General features: G+C 44.9%; 1 protein-coding gene across 1 annotated transcript in view; it reads left to right on the forward strand.

The window, feature by feature from the left end:
- pdlim4 (PDZ and LIM domain 4) overlaps positions 1-23,662 on the forward strand; it is a 65,483-nt gene that overhangs the window by 16,880 nt on the left and 24,941 nt on the right. The window contains exon 3 of the mRNA XM_034684139.1: positions 10,349-10,430. Coding sequence (XP_034540030.1) covers positions 10,349-10,430 — 82 coding nt within the window. The remainder of the gene's footprint in view (positions 1-10,348; positions 10,431-23,662) is intronic.

Consider the following 23,662-nt stretch of genomic DNA (forward strand, 5'->3'; position numbering starts at 1 on the left):
AAGAGAGGTGGAGGAAAAGACAGATACCAGCGTGGACAGAGAGAAGGAGAGAGTGACGTGTAGAGGAGCTGTGAACCAGAGACCCGGAGTGAGGAATCCACATGGACTCTCCTCGGCCTCCAGCTCCGTTTTACAGCCAATATCTTCTGCTGGGTGCGTTTCTGGAAAGTCCATTATGCAGACAACACCACTGACAGCGCTGAGTCTCTCTCCCTGAGACACACGACTACACCAGGTTTTAAACTAATGTTTGAGAAGTCCTGCTGAACGTTATTGAACAGGAGATTTAGAGACGTGACTTTTTAAACACAAGTCCGATAGAAATCAAAGCTGTGAACGGGTAACGACTTTCACACGTGTTTTCCAAAGTGATTCCTTTCAGCCTTCAGCCAGGTGATTAAAAGATTACACGTCCCGCTCCAAACACCTTCTGTGAGGGAGGTCGCTTTTTCCCGGGAAAACTGCTGCACAGGAAGTCTCATTGATAAACAGCAACGGTCACTATGAGCGAGCGAACAAACAAAATAAAACAGGCGGTAAAAAACATCATCAACACGAGGGAGGAGGTCTCTGTTGTTCCTGCTTCACATTAATAAAGAAGGAAACATTAAAGATGTATGAATGAAAGGAGACAGAAGAGATACTGATGATGTGTTGTTGATTATATATGAACCATAAGGTTGTGATGTTTAAATATAGAAGAGGAGTAATAATACATTTGATTTAAAAGCGCCTTTCTTAACACTCAAGGTCACTTTACAGAAGGTTTTAAAACACAACAAAATAAATAAAGACAACAAGCAGAGTAACACCAAGTCAAAATGAAGCAGTGAAGTTAAACAGGGAACGCAGACTGGAACAGGTGGGGTTTGAGTTTTGATTTGAATAGGGATAGTGAGTGGTGCTGAGACGGGCAGAGGGCACAGAGAGGTGGAGGGAGGAGGAAGACCTGAGGGAGCGAGAGGGGGTGACAGTGTGGAGGAGGTCAGACAGATACAGGGGGGAGAGGATGTGGATGGCCTTGAATGTGTACAGGAGGATTTTGAAGTTGATTCTGAGTTTAACCGGGAGCCAGTGGAGCTGCTGGAGGACCGGGGTGATGTGGTGGAAGAAGGGGGTTCTGGTGATGATGTGGGCTGCAGAGTTCTGGACCAGTTGAAGCTTCTGGAGGGATTTTTGAGGGACACCGAAGAGGAGTGAGTTACAGTAGTCTATACAGGAGGTGATGAGGCTGTGGCAGTGGTGTGAGGGGTGAGAGAGGGGCGGAGAGTGTTGATGTTGCTTAGATGGAAGTATGCAGACCGGGTTATGTTATTGTTCTGAGAGTGGAAAGACAGTGAGCTGTCGAGGAGGACACCCAGACTCTTTACCTGAGGGGAGGGGGAAACTGTGGAGCTGTCTATGGGGAGGGAGAAACTGAAGGCTTTGGATAGGGTGGATTTAGTACCTATGCTGTTAAGTTGAAGGAAGTTGGAGGTATAGTATGTATGCATGCTTTATATATAGTTTGCATACAGTATACACAATCCATACATGTATACTGTACATATATATACAGTAGTATATGGACTATATATATATATAAATAGAGAGAGAGAGAGAGAGATTCTTGAGTCTTGAACATTGGAGTGACGTGGAGAACTCATGCTGACTCACTAGAAAATCCTATTTCAGAGGACAATAGTTCTCATCCCTCATCAAAAACTGAACCATCAAGTCTTCCTCAGTCTCAGAGTCCTGCAGAGAGGAACAGGAGAACTGTAATTATGTGCTGCTGATGGATGAATGTACGAGTCTACACGTCTGCTGTGAACCAAAACTACAGTCAGAGCGCTCGGTGCATCGGAGCTTCAGGTCTTATATAACACAAGAGAATGTTTCTCTTTATTACTCTCATAACTTCTGAATTCATGTTCCTCGTGTGGCCATTTTAGGAACTGCAGTTTTTGGGACTACCTGTTGGCTCAGTTTTTCAGCTCTTGATCGCTACAGATCTTCGACTTCTGAGGATTGATCCCAACATGTTGTTGAATCGTTTCTTCCTCATCACTGCCGTGGATCTGGAGCTGTCAGTGTCCGTCGTTCTGCAGTCGTTGGAATGAAAGGAAAACTATTGGAAGGGAAAATGAAAAAAGGAAAGTCAAGGACAAATAAACAGAAAGAAAAGCACAATTAGGTCACCGCTTTACCGCAGCTTTCCATTTTCCGTCAGGCCTTTCTCCTGATGCCGTCCTGTCAGCGCTCCACAGCGAGGTCAAACACCCTCACTGCTTTCACCGGTGATGAAATGGAGCTGTGTCCGCTCGCTGGGGAAGAAAAAATGGCAGCCACCCCGGTTACGCACGCTGTCCGAGTTCACTGTAATGTCAGAGGAGCCTGAGAGAGGGACGGGGTCCACGCTCAAACTGTAGATCCTCAGACCTGAACAGAGTCTGAATACATGAACCAGCTGTGGAGGAAACCTTCTCCTCTTTCCTCCGTTCACTTCTTCATTCATTCCCTGACCTGCAACTCGACCTTCTACCTCTCCAAACCCAAATCCCCTGCACCACTTCTTCATCTTTTAATTCCTCTTCTTCATCTGTCTCTCTTTCATTTCTTCCACCCTCCTTTCTCCTCCTGCTGCCAGAGCTTACTGCAGAAAGCCGTGTGGTTACGGAGGCCTGAGACGCAGATGATGGTGGTTATGATGAGTGTTTCCACCGCTTCAGAACGACTCCTGCTGGGGCTGAGAGTGAAATGTGCTGAGGAATGAGTCAGGAGGCCAGAGCTGTTAGCGTCGCTCTGACTGTGTGTCCTGGTCGTGTGTTTGAAGACGAGAGGTGCTTCAGAGCAGCTCTTCTCCCCGTCGTTTAAACGGACATGATTGATAGACTTTCCTTACTGCAGAGAGTAAACTGTTGAACCATAGATCCTAGCTTTAAAGATGGTTTCAGTTATGTACCTAAACACACATACAGTCTTAGTTCTAAGTTCAGAAGTCGTGACATAATCCAATGAGGAACTGCTGGACCGGTTAGTCAGTGTAATCCTCCCCCCTCACTGAGGCTGTCTGAGTTTTCATTGGAGGAACTCTCTCATTGAATCAAAGACTTCTTGATAATCATCTACGTTTATGTCCTCTGTAAAGTGTCCGCAGTAAAGAATAAAGATGAATTCTCATGAACCCTAAACGCCTCAGTCTGGCTAACTATTAGCTTACATTTATGAGACGGAGAGAGTCCAAAGGGAAGAAACAAAAGAGTGTTTCACTTTCTACTATTTCACTATCTTAACCCCGACGTCATCCAGTCCAATAAGGTGTTTGACCTCTGACTCGTGAGATGAGTCAGTCGAGCGATAAAAGGTCACCATGAAAGGGAAAATGTGGTCTGCAGGTGGTTATTGTAATTACAGTCCTGACAGGATGAGACGATACCCTGAAGGAAGTAAATATATAAATATCCATGTTGTTTAGCCCGCTAAATTATCATGCTAACAGAAACTAGCGTTTCAGCCACATTGTTTACCAATATGCTGCTAACGGAAGCTAACGGTTTTACCACATTGTTTAAAGGTGACATATCACGCTTTTTTCATCAATATATATTGGTCTAAGAGGTCCCCAAAACATGTCTTTAAAGTTTATGCTCAAAAAAACACTTTGAAATCAGATTTTGGTCTGCTTGAAAAGTCCTCCTCTTCATTCCTCATCAGAACAGTCTGTTTTCTCTCTGACCACGCCCCCTCCGGAAATGGATGTGCCTCGGCTCTCCAGCACGTTGATCTAATGTTTACATGTTGGCTGAATATACACGGCTGCTCAGAGATCACGTTACTTCAACCCTCTGAATCTGATCCTGACGGAGAGGCGCCTGCAGCAGGACCTTTCTGAACCATTGGTCACAGATTTAGTGTTTCTTGTTGTTTTATTTATCAGTATGTAGACGTGTGTCTTGGTACACAGCTACGAACATGTAGCTATGTGGCTATGCTAACTAGCACTAGCACTTATCCATGATAAATAAAAATCATCCACTAGATCTTCAAATCTGCAGACGTGGGGAGTCAAAGCGACCTCTGCCAGAAAGGCAGCAGGACCTTTCATGAACCATTGGTCACAGATTTAGTGTTTCTTGTTGTTTTATTTGTCAGTATGTCGACGTGTGTCTTGGTACACAGCTACAGCTACAGCTACAGCTATGAACATATAGCTATGTGGCTATGCTAATTAGCGCTAGCACTTATCCATGATAAATAAAAATCATCCACTAGATCTTCAAATCTGCAGACATGGGGAGTCAAACCGACCTTTGAGTTTATTAAGACAGCCTACAACTAGCATGCCTCCCTCCTAAGCTCCTTGTTAGCACACATGTGTGCAGGGAATGAAAAACGGAGGAGGGGTTGAGTTGTATTTTATACAGTCTATGGGCTGAACAAGCTCCGAGCTCTGACTTCCTGTTACAGACCGGATATTGTTGTTACGTAACAAAAACACGGAAGTCTGAAACGGCTGGTTTCACACACATTTACAGAAAGGTGGAGAAATCAGAACAGGGGCAGAATGGATTCTTTTCATTCTCGGGGGGGTTTGTAGACATGCCAGGGAAACATATTTCAGGTAAAGAACCATTAAAAAGTCAATTTTGCATGATATGTCACCTTTAAGATAAGATAATCCTTTATTCTTCCCACAATGGGGAAATTGAAAGTGTTACAGCAAAGTAGTAGTAAACAAAAGCCTATTAAATAGCAATTATTAAAAGTTATTAGCAATTCAAATAAAAGGAGTAAAATAAGCATATCTTCCAACGTATATTCACGTTGTGTATATATTATTGTTCAGGTGAACACTCAGGTACTTGTAAGATTTCACAATCTCAATGTCGGTTCCCTGGATGTTCACTGGTGTGAGAAGAGGGAGCTTGGGTCTTCTGAAATCCACCACCAGCTCCTGTCAATTACCAATAAGCTGCTAACGTAAGCTAACGGTTTTGCCACATTCTTTACCAATATAATGCTAACGGACGGAAGCTAGCAGTTTCCCCTCACCTTACGGTCTGTGGTGTCAACAAGCAGAAGCTAAGTGTGTCTGAACTCTTCTCCATGGATTGATTTCACATGATGTGTGATAAGTTTGTCTCTGGTGTTAGTGAAAGTTACTAACCGTAGTTAAGGGGTTTGGACCAATCAGGATCAAGCATGTTGCACAGCTGGAGAATCAGTAAGAGAGCCGTTAATTCATTGAATCTATAAAATCAGTTTTCCTTCACTCTGGTTTAAAGATAAAGGCAGTTTGTCCTGTGATAAGAGGCAGCTTTGTTCGGCTGTAAGCCAATAAACAGTTCAAACACAGTTCAGGCTCCGCCTCCCTTTAACCACTGATTCATACGACGCCTGAAAACGTTAAAGTGGACGTGTGAGAGACGACGATGGTGGCACGGAGTCAAACTGTAGACAGTAATGAGGTGAAAGGTCAAGCGTGCAGGACTGAGGGGTAAAGCTAGAATCAGATGTAGACATAAAAACACACGTGTGAGTCCTGCAAAGACAAGAACTCTGAATCTGATCATAATCCTGAGAATAAAACATAGAACAGGAAGTTTCAGGAGGAATCAGAGACGCAGGCTGAGAAAAGACAGAGCGCTCTGGTGGAGGATTTGCCCCCGCTGTCTCGCTTTGACTCCAGGACCTGTGACTCACTGCTGAGGAATTATGCACGAGGCTGCATGGGACCAGAGGAACACAGGACTCCAGCTGGGACAAAGAAAAAGAGAAATCTCCAAAAGCAGCCGACTCACACCCTTTCTTCTCCTCCTTTTATCCTTTTCATTGCATCATCCCTCAACGGCTCTCCCAAGGCCTCTTTTTTGTGGGGACATCAATTGAGTTTGAGAGTCTGTGCTGCAGGAAGGGAGGAAGGGGGAACCACAAACCTCCCTTCATTCTCCTCTCTTGCATTGATCCTGTCATCACCCAGACCCGGGTTCTCGATGGTGACCCTCTGGTCTGCTGTAATGATGAGACCTCAGTAAGTCCTCTTTGTAAAGGACATCATCTGTTCGTACTCCCCGAGGAGAACGTCTTTAACTCCTCTCTAAACGAGCTGCTGCAGAGTGGTCTGGTGTGCGTTAGGTCTAAAGAGAGTCTGTCTTTAGATGGGCTTGGCCGAGTGGAGAAACTTTAAGTGAACCCTGAAACGCTCCCCGATCAGCCGCATCTTAATTTGAGGGCACTTGGTTTTTCGGATGTCTGTCTTGCGCTCCCCTCTGACGTGAACGCAGCGATCCTGTGAAGCCAAAGTAAACTCATCCCCTGCTCTGAAAACCAGATCTCCACAATCAGGAAATGAAACCTGACGGGGTGAGGTCAGGCAGGGGAAAATATGACCAGGAGAGAGGAGAGGAGAGTGATTGTGACGACCTGAGACTTTCCTCTTTCTCTCTCTTTTACCTTCATCTGTTTTCCTTTTAAAGTTCTGGATCAAGACCTTTTTAAAGTTCTGGATCAAGACCCTTTTAAAGTTCTGGATCAAGACCCTTTTAAAGTTGCATTTTTAATTCCCCCTCCCAACATGCAGGCCTGCTCATCGTACCTAAAGTCTCTAAAAGTAGTATGGGAGGTAGAGCCTTCAGTTATCAGGCCCCTCTCCTTTGGAATCATCTACCAGTCAGGGTCCGGGAGGCAGACACCCTCTTTACTTTTAAGAGTAGGCTTCAAACTTTCCTTTTTGATAAAGCTTATAGTTAGAGCTGGATCAGGCTTGGACCAGGTCTTAGTTATGCTGCTATAGGCTTAGACTGACACACTGGGATCCTGTCTTTCCCTCTCTCTCCTCTCTCTGCCTGTCTCTCACTTTAACTCTTCCTGTCCCATTAAAGTTACTAACCATAGACCTTTCTGGAGTCCCTGAGCTCCCTTGTCTCGTAGGTTCCTCTGGATCTCTGCTGCTGTGGACGTGCCAGACTCCAGCTGCTACAACTACTACTATCCGTCTCCCCACTATCATCTCTCTCTCTCTCTCTCTTCATCTCCCTCTATCCCTCTCTCCAACACGGTCTCAGCAGATGTGTGTCTAACATGAGTCTGGTCCTGCTGGAGGTTTCTGCCTGTTAAAGGAAGTTTGTCCTTGCCACTGTAACTTGCTAAATGCTGCAAAGTGCTCTGCTCATGGTGGATTAAGATGAGATTTAAGGTTGAATTTCTTAAAGTTGTAGAGAGAGACGTTGTTGCATCGGTCGCTGTTTTGCATCTCAGCAGAGAGAGCAGGGATGTGAGACGGCTCAGCTCCAGAGAACATCTGCTCACTGCATGAGAAACATGCGCAGAGACACAACTGACTAATCTCTGAAAATTACCCTCGCCTGCAAATAATTTAGTAATTTAATACTTAAGCATCATTTATATCCTTCTTCATTTTCAAGCTAGAAACCAGAGAAGTCTGCATGTCATAAACAACAACCCAAAGAAAAACACATCAGCTCTTTGGGTTGGGAGGCTCAGTTAACAGGGTGACACCAGGACATCAAGAGGAACCATCTTTTTGTTCCTTCTGATTCTCATGCTTTTGTTTATTCCTTTTATATTTCATGCATTTCATAGAACCTGCATAGAAACACACCTTCCCTCCTTCCTCATGTCTCACTCCTCTGTTCTTCACGTCCTGTAGAAGCACTCTGACCTCCTCCCCGTGTTTGAAAGCTGCTCCACAGACACGTTTATGATCATCATTAATATTATTAGCTGCTACCGTCTGCCCCGCTGTGGGAAGAGGTGACGTCTGAAGCGGTGAGGTCATGCAGCAGCTGGCAGAGCGTAATGCCTCAGATATGAACCACAGAGGTGTTGCTATCAAGGACGCTTTTATGTGTCGGCGAGTGTCGGCTGGATGGACAACAGCTCTCGCGTAGGATGCACACACACAGGAAGTCTTCATGTGTTCAGATTGTTTGGTTTCGATGGCGACGGCACAAACAGCCCATTGAAGGAGTGAGCGTTCTGAAGTGGCCTTTCTGAGTTGACATTTGGAAGCAGGGGACAAAAACATGGAATTTAACATCCATCCATCACGACGAGGACGTGAAGGATGACGGGCCAGTGGAAACTGTGAGAGGAGACCGCCTCGGGTTTCAAGTGGTTCACTGTTCTCTCATCGTACAGTAGTCCAGTCTGAAGAGGGACGTCTGTTAGACTCTGATTAAAACTGGAGAGAGTTTTCTTTCTTTCTTTCAGTGTGGAAACTGTCTTAAAATATCTCAAATATGAAGTCATATAAACACTCAGAGCAGACGGAAACAACCTGCTGCACGGGAGGTGGATCAGGGTCAATGATTCATCTCTTTTGCCACTTCAGTGTGTTCCAGTGTGTCCTTCATAAACACATCTGGGTCCTATATCAGTCATCACAGGATCAGATTCAGTCCCCCCTTCCAGACAGGACTCAGTCTGCAAGTTAGCAAGTTACAGTGGCAAGGACAAACTTCCTTTAACAGGCAGAAACCTCCAGCAGGACCAGACTCATGTTAGACACACATCTGAATCTGAGACCGTGTTGGAGAGAGGGATAGAGGGAGATGAAGAGAGAGAGAGATGATAGTGGGGAGACGGATAGTAGTAGTTGTAGCAGCTGGAGTCTGGCACGTCCACAGCAGCAGAGATCCAGAGGAACCTACGAGACAAGGGAGCTCAGGGACTCCAGAAAGGTCTATGGTTAGTAACTTAAGAGATAAGGAGAGAGGAGATAAGAAAAGATGAGCTTAGGATAAAGGAGCCGAGGAGAGAGGATGTAAAGAGAAAGGAGATAAGGAGAGAAGAGACAAGGAGAGAGGAGATAAGGAGATAAGAGACAAGGAGAGAGGAGATAAGGAGAGAAGAGACAAGTAGAGAGGAGCTGAGGAGAGAGGAGATAAGGAGAGAACAGCTGAGGAGAGAGGAGACAAGGAGAGAGGAGCTAATGAGAGAGGAGATAAGAAAAGATGAGCTTAGGATAGAGGAGATAAGGAGAGAACAGCTGAGGAGAGAGGAGACAAGGAGAGAGGAGCTAATGAGAGAGGAGACAAGGAGAGAGGAGCTGAGAAAAGAGGAAATAAGGAGAGAGGAGATCCAGAGGAACCTAAAAGACAAGGGAGCTCAGGGACTCCAGAAAGGTCTATGGTTAGTAACTTTAATGGGACAGGAAGAGTTAAAGTGAGAGACAGGCAGAGAGAGGAGAGAGAGGGAAAGACAGGATCCCAGTGTGTCAGTCTAAGCCTATAGCAGCGTAACTAAGACCTGGTCCAAGCCTGATCCAGCTCTAACTATAAGCTTTATCAAAAAGGAAAGTTTGAAGCCTACTCTTAAAAGTAGAGAGGGGGTCTGCCTCCTGGACCCTGACTGGTAGATGATTCCAAAGGAGAGGGGCCTGATAACTGAAGGCTCTACCTCCCATACTACTTTCAGAGACTTTAGGTAGGATGAGCAGGCCTGCATGTTGGGAGCGTAGAGTTCTAGAGGGGTGTCTGAGCATGAAGAGCTTTGTAGGTCAGAGGAAGGTTTTTAAATTCTGGTCTTCAGTGTTTTGGACCAGCTGAAGAGTCTTTAGAGACTTTTTAGAGCAGCTTTATTAAAGGGAAACACAGTAGTCTAACCTTTTTGATGATCGTAATCCTCATTCATTAAATCTTTTCTGTTGATCTCAGACTGTAAGTTTCACACAGTGTGTGCAGCTCTCCTTCTCTTTAAGGAGGAGGTAGATCATGTAGCTTATGTAAACACACAGTAGGCCCTTTCAGCCGAGCTATAAATACTGTTCTTTATCAGTCAGTCATCCTCTCCTCTGGACGTAAACGCAACTGGAGTCCATTACTCAGGATCCAAACCGGAGGAGGGAAACCTCAGATCAGTAATTCACTCATCAGGAGTTTGAAACGTCCCTGGCTCAACGAAAATCTGAATAATTCATACCCCCGAGTTACGATGTGATGATGACTTTATCTCCTCAAAGTGGGAGAAGCTTAATCCCGTTCAACCTGCACACGTTTCTGCACACGCTCAGTCCGACCGAAGCGGCAGTAAAGCGTATGATTTGTTACGTGGAGTTGTGTGAGTGTTTTTGGCCGCGGTTCGTATGATATCACTTGGAAGTCGTCATGTTTCCCAGCTCACAGTGACTCTTAAAGGATTACTGTGAATACTGTGTGTCAGTTAACCCTTCGTTTAGTTTCATTCTGAGCGTTCACACACACAGACGATGAAACTTTAGACTCTGATCTCCTGACAGCAAAGAAACACATCCATACCTCTCTGCAGGAATGATTTCATGCCTCCATGCTTTGATTGATCTGACTCTCTCTCTCTCTCTCTTTCTCCCATGGGTGTTGTCTTTCAGGTCAGGCTCAGGAGACCGAGTGTGGTCGCCAACAGTGAGCGAAGACGGCAAGACGAGCCCTTACATGGAGCCTGACTCACAGGTAAACACCGTTTGTGCTGGATTTACCGGAGCTCATGTCACGAGGGGTTTCTGTGGACTCAAATTCACACCCGCTGGGTCGCTGTTAGAGTCTGAGAGTTTCAGAGCTCTGATTCTCTTCAGGCCTCGGCTGGAAAATACTCTTAAAATCGCTCACCAGGCCACAAATGAGAGAAAGGGCTAATCAGTGAAGTCTTTGGGTTAGCTCTTGGAAATCCATTTCACATGCTGGTCTGCCTCTGGCCAAGTGGTGAGACAAGCATGTCTTATATATAAAAACTCAAAAACAACAACAAGCACTGGATTTATGAGAGTGTGTGTTCATCAAATAGAGTTGTAAAATGGGAGGGGCGTTTATTCATCCTCGTTAGGAATCAGACTTTTAATTCCTGCATCGTTTAGTCGCCTCAAACTTTGCAGTTTGTCGGCTTCGCTCAAAAGTTTGGACGTAAACTTCCACCCACAGGTCTGCAAGCGATGCATGCAGCGGATCTGAAGCTCGTGATGCATCAGTGATGTTGCAGAAATGCACCGACAGGGTCACGCTGTTCTCCCACCTTCAGATTTTTTTTATAACAGAGCCTCTCAAAGATTCAAATCAAGGCCATGGACGTCTCTCTGCATACTCTGCTTCAGTTCACACAGGACACTGAAGTCCAAGCTGTAACCAGCTGATTGAATCCTTGGCCGATTTTCACCGCCGCAGAGCAGATAGCTGTCATCATGACTTCAAACTTTCAGTAATATAAGTATCCCAGTATGTTATATTACAGTGTTACAGCAGGAGAGGTAAACACACAGCAGGAGCTACACACTCAGACATTCTCACACACACTCTGTAACTCCTCTGTTAGGACCTCCTCGAGGCGAGATGACACAGGAGCTGAAACACTTCATCTTTAATTTGCATAAATGAAGAAGCTAGTATTTCAATCCACTTTGTTTATATAGCGCCAAACAGAGCAGGTCTAGACCGTACTCTATGTTCTATTATTAACAAAGACCCAACATCAAGACCGGATCAGATCCAGTCCCATCTTCCAGACAGGACTCAGTCTGATCTCATCTTAATCCACCATGAGCAGAGCACTTTGCAGCATTTAGCAAGTTACAGTGGCAAGGACAAACTTCCTTTAACAGGCAGAAACCTCCAGCAGGACCAGACTCATGTTAGACACACATCTGCTGAGACCGTGTTGGAGAGAGGGATAGAGGGAGATGAAGAGAGAGAGAGAGATGATAGTGGGGAGACGGATAGTAGTAGTTGTAGCAGCTGGAGTCTGGACCACGTCCACAGCAGCAGAGATCCAGAGGAACCTACGAGACAAGGGAGCTCAGGGACTCCAGAAAGGTCTATGGTTAGTAACTTAAGAGATAAGGAGAGAGTAGATAAGAAAAGATGAGCTTAGGATAGAGGAGCCGAGGAGAAAGGATGTAAAGAGAAAGGAGATAAGGAGAGAAGAGACAAGGAGAGAGGAGATAAGGAGAGAAGAGACAAGGAGAGAGGAGATAAGGAGAGAAGAGACAAGTAGAGAGGAGCTGAGGAGAGAGGAGATAAGGAGAGAACAGCTGAGGAGAGAGGAGACAAGGAGAGAACAGCTGAGGAGAGAGGAGACAAGGAGAGAGGAGCTAATGAGAGAGGAGCTAAGGAGAGAGGAGCTGAGAAAAGAGGAAATAAGGAGAGAGGAGATCCAGAGGAACCTACGAGACAAGGGAGCTCAGGGACTCCAGAAAGGTCTAAGAAAAGAGAGATGAGAGGGAGACCAGAAGAAAGAAAAAAAGAGGAGAATAAATGGTGAAGGAATGACAGAAGGAAAGGACGGGATGAGAAAAGGAGACAAAGGAAGAAAGAAAGAAAGAAAGAAAGAAGGAATGAAACGAAAAAGGAATGAAAGAGAAAGAAAGAAGGAAGGAATGAAAGAAATAAGAGCAGAAAAGAAGGAATGAAATAAAGAAAGAAAGAAAGGATGAATAACAGACACAAAAAAAGGAATCTACAGCAGAGATCCAGAGGAACCTACGAGACAAGGGAGCTCAGGTACTCCAGAAAGGTCTATGGTTAGTAACTTTAATGGGACAGGAAGAGTTAAAGTGAGAGACAGGCAGAGAGAGGAGAGAGAGGGAAAGACAGGATCCCAGTGTGTCAGTCTAAGCCTAAGCACTGGTCCAAGCCTGATCCAGCTCTAACTATAAGCTTTATCAAAAAGGAAAGTTTTGGTGTCTGTTTCTAAAACCACTCTGCTGTTTTCATAAGAAGGGTTCCAGAGTCAACCACAGCCATATCACCATTTCAGAATAAAAGTTAAATCTGTTCCTGACTGACACTTAAACCCATTATTTTAGGTGTACTGGCCCTTTAAACACAATCAGCTCATTCTGTTTGCTGTAGTTAGAGCTTCCACCTTCATAATGAAGCGGGTGGTTTAGCAGCCCGTTCCTCTGCTTGATGTTAGACCTGTTTTTACTTCTGCTGCTCTACCTAAACCATCAGCCTCAGGATAATCCAGATCAGGGGTCTTTACTTTGCGGTTCAGTGAGTGTGAGACCCGGGTCCTTCTCAGCCTGTTTGTGTCATAAACAGAATCCATAGAAACAGACACAACACTTGATCCGTAAACGACATGTACACCATCGTTCACATGATTGAGAATGAGATAATGCGTCCCACTGTGCACCCGAGCGGTTATGAAATAGTCTCTTGATTGTTCTCCAGTCCTAACCAGCTGCCAAACGGACATTTGAGGCACGGTGAACTCCAGCAGATGATCTGTTTCCAAGTTTTCCAGTGCTGGCAGGCCCTCAGGTTTCCGAGCACACAGAGAATGAGGTGTGTGTGTGTGTGTGTGTGTGTGTGTGTGTGTGTGTGTGTGTGTGTGTGTGTGTGTGTGTGTGTGTGTGTGTGTGTGTGTGTGTGTTTGACTGCACATATGCTGCAAGTATGGAGATTGTGTGACTCAAAAAAAGACACAATGAGCGTATTGTGTCTCCGAAATGTGAGTGTCCATTTGTCAAGTATTGTGTCGTGGTGGTGATGGATTCAGGACTGGTCTTTGGGTCTCTTTGTCCAAAAAAAGGGAGGAACAGACGAAGAAGAAGAAGAAGTGAAATCCATCTGTTCACACATCAATGAAAGATTGACACTTTACAGAGAAGTTTGATTTACAGCAGCTTCCAAGGGGACTTTTATTTTGAAATTACTAGCTTGTTAATGGGGCCAAACCTCAAATGAAGCTGATACACATTTCAAACCATGGTCACAGTAAATCTTCTTCCTGATTGGCTCTCAGGGTCCACTAAAAGTGATTTCAGAAACATATTTAGTCAATAGTTCAACTTGCTGGACCTTTTATTTTGATGGATTACAGTAAGGACTACACTTTGATCAGCCATCTGATCCAGATAGAGGGTTCTCCAGGAGGACTGATCAAGTGACAACCTCCAATCTTGGGAAATGAAGCCGATGTTCCTGCAGTTCCTTAAGTGTCCACTAGAGGCTGGCTGCAAAAGCCCTGAAAGCCACATACACACCCATTCAAAAAACTATTCTCATCTGAATATCTCATTCCTGTTATTTATTATTATTATTTGTATGTGTGTTATTTATATAATTACTATTATTACTATTCTGTTATGATTATGATTATTAATATGTTATTTTATTTTTTATTAGTATCATTATTTTTAAAAAATGATTTAAAATTATATTATTATAATTATTAGATTTTTATTTAGATTATTGATATTATTTTAATTATCATCATTATTATTATTATTTTAATATAATTATTTTATTCATATTATTATTTTTATCAATTTTATTATACATTTAGATTCAAAAATATTGTATTATTAAAATATTTTTTTATTTTGATTATTGATATTATTATTATCATCATTATTCTTCTTGTATTATTATTTTTTAATTATTATTACTGTTTGTTATTATAAAACATTTTGATGAAAATTATTTTATAATTATTTCAAATTTTATTTGTATTATTATTATCAGTTTATTTATTATTATTATTATTATTATTATTATTATTATTATTATTGTTATTGTTATTATTATTATTATTATTATTAGTGTTACCACAAATCAATCTTCACAGTTGAGGGATGGATATTTCCTGGATATGAAAGTGTTGATGAGACAAACTAAGTGTGTTTATAATTTATATGTTGATTTAGTTTTATGAGCCTGTAAGTAAGCAAACCTTAAAGTCCAGCCAACCCTGCTGCAGCATTCATCCCAAAACCGCCGCCCCGGTTCAGGTCTTGCTTTGATTAACTGGAGGAAATACCAAACCTGGGTGAGAGGAACCTTCAGTTAGAGCTCTTCATACAAACACGGACACGCCTGACAGGCGGGCTTTGCGTGTGGGTAACAGGAGAGTAGCAGACCTGTCTCTCGTGCTCCTTTCTATCAGTGTCTCCCCCGTGGCTCTCTCTCTGTATCTCTCTAACATCCTACCCAGGCGTGGTTCTCCCTCACTTCAGTCCAGAAATGTTCCCTCGCTTCCTCTTTATTGAAGTGAACTTGGACGGCTGGAAACTGCTGAGTCATGGCGTCTTTACGTTCACGCTCAGGTGGGTTCCTCTTGGAATAAAGGGAGGAAACATCCGCTCCCTGGAGGGGCATAAAGACCAAGGCTCTCTCTCCCTTTGTGTCCTGCAGAGTGGGGACTCTGAAACACAACAATGCAGAGAGGAAACTATATCTGCAGCGAGGGCCCTGAACACACCACGTCCAAACTGAGCCGTGTGATGCTGCTGGCTCACAGCCGCTCCAGTGATGAGCCAGGTTGGACAGCAGGAGCAGAAATGAAGTGAAACGAATCGCTGGACCAGGTTTCTGATTGTGCTGGAAAAGACTTGAACCCACCTACTGCTATTGGACCTGACCTGGGACATGTGGACTCACGCTGAGGCTCACATGATTGGATCTGAATCCATGGAGGCATGATTCAGCTTAACAAAACAAGTCATTTGGATCTTAACCAACATTTCCCTGGCGTACTCAGACGCTCATCTGTGTTTTACTTCACACGTTCACTCCATCAGATGAGAACTTTCCATCAGGGTATCAGACGGCAGAGCCTTTCTTCTCCTCGGTTCCACTTGGGCCCAATTAGCAGCTAACAATCCAGTGACGGCTCTCGTCAGGACATTCTGTGTTTAACATTTCCCCTTTTATTCACGGAGCTTTTGTTGTCGACTGAATGGCTTGGTTGGAAATTCCAGTCGCACTTGTGGGAATGAGCTACTGAGCAGGAAGTGACACATGGAAGCTATGAAGGGTTTCCTTTCACCTCGGGAACAGGGTACACTCATAAAGCAGACCAGGAAACGCTGGGATGCTGGATTGAGGAATGGTACGAGTCAGAACAGTGACTGCTGCTGTTTTTAAAGAGGATGACGTGTTTCCAAAGAGCTGCTGCTCCACCATCACTTCTCAGGAAAGCAGAATAAATGTGTGAAATTAACCATTTTCATTTTCTATGTTGTTCACGCTAATCAAGCCAAGAAGAAGAAGTTTCATAGACAAAAAATACTTTTAACATTTTTCTTTCTTTTTACTTTAAAATGGGTCAATTTGACCCGCAACATAAGATAAGACATTACTTTATTGATCCCCTGGGGAGGAAATTCAGTTGTTACAGCAACACAGACATAAGTCCAATCAGGAAGAAGTTTCAATAAGTAAAAATAAAAAATAAATAAAGATAGAACACATTTAGAAATATACAATGTTACAACATAACAGGAGGGTTAAGTAGAACTGTTTAATTCCTCCTAAATGACTCTCCTGAAGTTAATACAAATCTCAAAAACTGTTCAAATGTAGCAAAGAGAGGATCACAGAGTCTGCAGGGGAACGATGACTAACACTAGGAGAGCTAGCACCACCAGCTACCTGTCTCTCCTGTCAGGTGGTTTGGAGCGATCAAATTATCACTTTGGTGAATTTCAAGATGGATCTGGTTTTGTGACGTGCCAGAGAGTCCGGTGTAAGTCTGACGTTACAGTTACCATAAAACCCGTTGTACCAGACTCACTTTAATACCTTTAGTTTTCGTGTAAAATGTGGGCTGCATCCTTCATACTGGTGAGACCATCCTACCAGTTTAAATGCAGACAGACTTCCCCCAGAAGAAGACCCCCCAAATAAACAGACTACGACGATACTGGATTTCAAGGAAGCTGATAGAGCTTCTGGACTCTTCTGTCTTCTGTGTCAGTGTGGCCTCATGAGGCTTCACAGATGATTTTGGTGTTCCTCTAATGAGCCCACTCTCCATAGATTGAGTCTTTATCTTAACTGGTGAACAGAGAGGACTAAAGAGAGACTCTCTCCAGACCCCATCACCCGGGCAGAGCTCCCTCTCAGCGCCCTGGTCTCTCCTGAGCACGCTGACAGCCGGCAGAGCGAGGCACGGGGGGAGCGGTTTGGACGTTTCTGAGGATTACTGGCTGATTAGTGAACACAAACAACCAAATAAGTGGGGTCACAGGTCTGCTATCTAAGAGGGCCCGCTGTGTGGATGAATGTGCGGTTGTTAAAAAGACTTCCCAGCAATCCTAAAGTACTCTCAGATTCCTTGGCAGGGGATTAAATAGCAGGAGACTCAGCAGACATATTTTGGCAGCTTAAGACAATAGTTTGAACCCTTTAATGGCCCCTCATTGTTTTAATGCATGCTGGGTCTTTATGGTATCAGTGTTTATGAGTCTTTTGCACACTATCTATCATTCTAACGGGCTACTTCTCTTTAAATACAGATCTCTGACACACTTCACTCTGACTCTGTTTTCATCGTATTAATATCTCTGGGTCTGAGGGCGATGATTCTTCACGACAGATGTTGGAGAGATCTTTTCTTTTCCATTCATAAAACAAAGCTCAGAGGTTTTTTTTTGTCTGCAGTGAAAGAATTACAGTCTGCAAGTCATGCAAGGACTCCGTCTGTCAGCTCCTGTTAATGTTAGCCTGGAGAATTCGCCTTCAGCTGCCAGGTCCCGGACCGAGACTGGAGACCTCGGTGACGTGTGATCTAGATCTCTCAGCTTCCGCATTGTGAGGGTTCATTCTTTCCACGAGGCCGCGGCAGCTATCACAGTAATAACAGGGTATAAGGGCAACGAGAGGCGTTCTGATGCCGCACGCCAAAAAACCCTGTTTGCCTTTAAAACTGACCGACAGGCCGTTCACACCGACTCCAAGCTGCCACCGAGGAACTCAAGGAAGGAATGTTAAAGACCTGAGTCGTCAGTAACTGCTGGTGTCGCTTTACTTCTGCAGGAAAGTGTTCCAAACGCAGAGCCAGCAGATGTACAGTGAGAGCTTTTACAGGAGCAGAGAGATGTTCCTGCTCTCAGGACGAGGGTCAGATTTAAGATGCTGATGATAGGATGAGATTCAGATTTAATGACGTCAGATGTCACAAAACCAGATCCATCTTCAAATCCACCAAAGTGATAATTTGCTAATTTGATTGCTCACACTGATGAAAGTACCAGATACAGACTCCTTCAGACGGATTAAAGGAAAGGAGAGCTGCAGAATGAGGAGATGAATGAGGTCTGTTGTGACTTTCAAATGAGATGTGCAGATCTGAAATGCTGCAACCACCTTCCCCTAGCCCGGACAGCAGCTCCGGTTAATGGGCTCTGATACCCTGATGTAAACAAACACAGTTGACAGATGGCGTCCATAACACCGGACTACCACCAGATCCATGTCTGGTCTGTTTCTGATCCACTGCGGTCCGGCACTGTGCTCTCTCATCCGTCAACACACACCGGAAAATTTAAATTCAGACCACATCATGGACCGGGAAAAGGCCGAGGTCATCCACTCAGAGAGCAACAGATGCCAGCGCTGGATGAGGGAGGTCAGAGGACGGTAAACCGGGATGAGGCGGCCTACGCCGGTTGTGTTTTCAGAACGCAGCCCGGAGCAGGACCTCCGCACAGCTGGAGTCATGTCAATCAAGGATTCTCCTCCTCCTCCTCCTCCTCTCCTCATCCATGTTGTCTTTCTGGTCCTCTGAAAACCTCTGACCTGTTGACTCCAGGCCTGGGAACAGGTTACAGGATAAACCTGATTCTTAGAGGTTTTTCATATGTTGTTAAAAACCAGAAAAGATGCATGCATGCAAACAGTCACTTCCTTTCTGTCCTACCATTCCTGAATTGAATATTAAATTAGTGTGCTCCCCAAAATAACCTTTATACTGTACATCCTGCAGAGTAGTTCCTGGTATTGCATGGTGATAACTCTTTAATGAGCATCAGCCAGAGTAACGTCGGACTTCTACTAGATCAGAGCAGGACCTCCGGACAGCTGGAGTCATGTGACCGAGGTCTCCTCCTCCTCCTCCTCCTCCTCCTCTCCTCATCCATGTTGTCTTTCTGGTCCTCTGAAAACCTCTGACCTGTTGACTCCAGGCCTGGCTCCGCTCATCATGACTTTGGTTTGTTGTTGTAGTTAAGTGAAATACGATCTGGTGATAACACAGAGTGCTTTATTCTGAAAATTAACCGGATGTTTTCATTTTGTTTTGGTGAAACCTGACTTCCTGTCCCGCTCCATCTGCTCTGTTGAGATTGATGCGTCGTGCTCCGGCATCCGGCAACAAATAGAAGTCTTGTGTATCTGATCCCGGAGGGCTCCGACCGAGTGGATCCAGTGGAAGTTAACACATTGACTAGAATAGAAGTCAGATCTGGTGCTGTGATGGATCGGAGACGTCTTTGAATTTCACTGCTCATCTTTATCGACATGTGATAAAGATCTTTGATGGAGCTGAATTGAATGAAGGAGTTATCAGATTTAGTATTTTGCTAATCAAATCTAAAATCTAAAATCATCACTCAGAGTTTAATTTAAGCCGAGGAGGACTCAGCTGACCTTCCCCCACACGTCTCTCCGTCTCTCCTCCATGCTGCTGTCCAAACTCAGACTCTAGTCTTCCTCTTCTATCGTCCGTACTTTGAATTAAATATCTTTCACCTGAGTCGTCCAGCTTTAACTGGCTGCTTCACAAAGACTCAATCCTGCACCGCTTTGGCTCGGTCACCGTGAAAGTGGAAGCTAACAGCTGAACAGAGGAGGAAATATTCAACATTCTCAGAAGAGTTTAATGCTGCAGAAATCTGCACCCCCCTTCCCTCCCCCATCTCAGCTCCCTGCCAGCCTGTGAGTCCGTCCCCCCAACAAGTGACCCAGAGTCCAGCCCGGGGAGCGTACAGGGCTGGTTTGTGTTTGGTTAGCAGTGCACAGCGCCATGTTAAAGGTTAATTTCAAAAAGGTCTCCGGGGATTAAACCGTGCAGGAGGCAGAGAGGGAAACTCAGGCAGGCGGAGGTCTCGCTGCTTTAAAAACGGGCATATGATTTCAATTAAAACCCTCCTCCACCTTCCTCCTCCGTCTGTCAGTCTACCCCTGATCCACCAAACCTTGGCTGTGGACTGAAGCACCAGTGCTGGATTCAGAGTCTCAATCAGTCAGAGGAACTTTTAGTGGAGTTGATAAATGGAGGAGCGCTGTGCCTCTTGGCTGAATGCTGCACAGATCAACAGAACACAAAGCTGATGCATAAAAAAACACATCCATCCAAACTCTCTCTCCTTCTCTGCGTCTCTCTCTCCTGCACCAACACGCCATGCTGAACTATTAGGCAAGCTCCGTTAGCGCCGTAAAACGGGTCAGTGAGATCAGGATTTATGTGCACGCTGCTTCTCATAAATAGTTCCTACTTTTGTTTCTTTTTTTTTTGTTCCATCTTTGGAAAGAATGCAGCGAAATAAAGGAGAAGAAGCAAAATCTCAAGAGGGAGAGAAATTAGGAAATACATGATCTCACAGATGTCCCGTTTCATCAGCAGCGCTCTGGTGTTGTGTTGACTTTCTGTCAGAGATAGAGCGGAGCTGCTCGTGTTAACTTTAAACTGTTTTGACTACAGTGAAAAAAACAAGATAAGGTTACCAGGAGGGAGCCGGGTCCAGGAAGGAATTCACCAGATAGACTTCCATTAAAGCCGCGAGGAGCCGAGGCGGGAGAAGTTAGAGTGAATCTTTGTGATGAGATGTTTCAAAGTCGACTTTATGACGAGCTCTCACCGGCTCTGAATGTTACCAAACTGGCATTTTTATATGAGATGCAGCAGATGTGCAGCAATATAAATCTGCCATCCACAAGGAGAGGAGAGGAGAGGAGCGAGGCCAGAGACGGAGGAGAAGAGTGAGTGAGGAAGAGCAGTGGAAAAACGAGCAGAAGAACCTGTTGGTCTTTAAAAGAGAGCGATTTCACAAGGCCACACTTCACTTTGTGGGGCGCTGAAATTCATCAAAGTGCTTTGTGGGAACTGGAGCATTGATCTATCTGAACATTACATGTTTACTGTATTTATTGGAAATTCTCAGACTCTGCAGATTCAGATTTAAACACATTACCTGCAGAAACATTAACGTTGGTTCACACTGTTGCTTCAAAGTATGAAGGCTCCTGGCTCAATCCCTAGACATGCAGTTTGCATGTTCTCCTCATGCATGCATGCATATTCCAAGCTTATTGGTGATTATAAATGGCCCATAGGTGAGAGTGTTGTTGTAAATCTCTACATGTCAGCTGTGTGTTCAGCTGATGACTTGTCCACTGAGCACCATGCTGGGATTACTTTCAGCCCCCTGTGACCCTGAATAGGATGAGCGGTGTAGAGAGCTCTAATAAATACAGCAGAAATCAAGATCTCATCAGTTTGAGGTTCAGGTTTGTGTCAAAAAAAGGCTGCAACCTCAGGCAGCGAGAATTGAAGCCGATGCTGAAGTGTTAAAAACTGTAGTTCTTCGAGTGTCCACTAGAGGCTGGCTGCAGAAACACAGGAAACCACATACACACCCATTCAAAGAGACGATCTATACAGCAGAAATAAACATGTTTACAGTCTGGTTCAAAACATGAGTTTAGTCTGAAGAGCTCATTTCTCTATCAGCACACACTGTACAGGAAGTTTCAAAGATTTTAAACCTGCGAGTTTTGCCCAAATAAGGGCGTGGCTGACTTGATTGACAGGCGGGAACACTGTAGCTGTTAGCGAGGAGGCTTAAGGCCCCCCTCTTTACCTCACACTAGCTCCACTGAAGTTAGGTTGAGTTCAGCATTTCCAATATGGCACCCACCGACGATCGGCTTCAGAACAGGGGCTACAAAAGGCGCCCATTTATTCTGTAGACAAGATCAAAACTGGGCGCCTCAATTACCCATGATGCAACTGCACCTCAGAGAGTTAACTTAGGAGTGCCCCTTTGTTGTGCACATGTTTTGAAGATGATCGTTGGCGGGTGCCATATTGGTAATGCTGAACTCAACCTAACTTCTGTGGAGCTAGTGTGAGGTAAAGAGGCGGGCCTTTAGCCTCCTCGCTAACAGCTACAGTGTTCCCGCCTGTCAATCAAGTCAGCCACGCCCTTATTTGGGCAAAACTTGTAAGTTTAATATGTTCTAAAGTGCTTTGTCATGAAAATTCCCCCGTACAGTGTGTGCTGATAGAGAAATGAGCTCTTCAGACTAAACTCATGTTTTGAACCAGGCTGTAAACATGTTTATCTCTGCTGTATAGATCGTCTCTTTGAATGGGTGTGTATGTGGTTTCTGGTGTTTCTGCAGCCAGCCTCTAGTGGGCACTCAAGGAACTGCAGATTTTAACACTTACAAACTTACTGAGCGTCTCTCTGAAGAAAGAGTATCAGAGTCCTCCTTCTGTCGGTGTGCACCCACATTAACCCCCAGCTGCCCTCCTCATCTGAATCCATCCGCGTCAGCATTAAATACTGGAGCTTAATTTCTTCTTCAGGGTGATATTCCCACCCAGCGAACGAACCAGAGAAGAGTCTCTGCAGGAGGATTTGATCCTATAGCTTTCTTTAAATACATCTGTCAGCATGCATTCACCTGTCCTCCTTCTGTCCTTGTTTACACAGATTAAGACTCATAAACGTCTCTACCTGTCGTGCCTCTGCAGGAGTCTGCAACATAACACGCTCTCAGGGATTTCCTACACTTGCCTTCTTTTCTTCTGTGAATGCGGGCGTGAATGAGCTCAGTCAGCGTGGGTTATTGTTCTGATTGTTATCTGCAGATTTATCCTCAGATGAATAATGGCTTCTTAATCAAACTAAAGAGGCGTGTTGGGACCTCGATGTGACTCCAGGAGCCTCACCTTTCAGGTTCTGTTTGTTCTCTGAGAATAAAAGACCAACGATGAATGAAGGTTCAAGAGTTCACTGTGAGGACGTCAGGGTTTAAAACGCCTCACCTGAGAGGAGATTAAAGAATGTGGAGGCTACAGGACCTCGTGATTAGAATCCCAGAAGGTCGAGCATCTGTGCAAACAGAGCTAAAGATAAAGAGTCAGATGTGGTCTGTCGTGGGTCCCTGTGGTGAGCTCCAGGCTTCAGCGTGTCTGCTTTGCTCGGGGAGCGAGCCGCAGAGAGCCGGGTGTTTCTGACGTCCTGCCCAAACTGGGTTTGGCCGTTTCAGAGGAGCGGTATTAAACACACGCTTCGCCAAACTTCAACCATTAACGGCTAACTGTCGGCGTTTCCTTCAGAGGCTCTCTGGATCCATCCGTCTTCGCTGTCCGAGGTTTCTGAGGTGAGGGGACGGTTTTAAGTTTCCTGAGTCATCCGTCTCAGCTGCAGGAGGAGGGCAGCGGCTGAGAACTCCTCAGAGACCAGGATGTGGGCCTGCAGAGGAGAGGCTGCTGAAAGGGCTGACTGTAGAAGTATGTGTGTGTGTGTGTGTGTGTGTGTGTGTGTGTGTGTGTGTGTGTGTGTGTGTCTGTGTGTGTGTGTGTGTGTGTCTGTGTGCATGTATGTGCGTGTGTGCATGTGTGTGTGCCTGTGTGTCTGTGTGCATGTATGTGTGTGTGTGTGCATGTATCTGCATCCTCGTGTGTGTGAATGTATGTGTGTGTGAGTGTGTGTGTGTGCATGTGTTTGTGCATGTGTGTGCATATGTGTGTGTATGTGTGTGCATGTGTGTGCATGTATGTTCATCCATGTGAGTGTGTGTGTGTGAGTATGTGTGTGTATGTGTGTGCATGTATGTGCGTGCATGTATATTCGTGCGTGCGTGCGCGTGTGTGTATGTGTGTGCGTGCGTGCGTGCGTGTGTGCATATGTGTGTGTGTTTGTGTGTGAGTGTGTGTGTGGTCCAGGCGAGGAGTC

The sequence above is a fragment of the Notolabrus celidotus genome, chromosome 5 (genome assembly GCF_009762535.1).
Source record: "Notolabrus celidotus isolate fNotCel1 chromosome 5, fNotCel1.pri, whole genome shotgun sequence".
In the NCBI taxonomy this organism is placed as follows: Eukaryota; Metazoa; Chordata; class Actinopteri; order Labriformes; family Labridae; genus Notolabrus; species Notolabrus celidotus.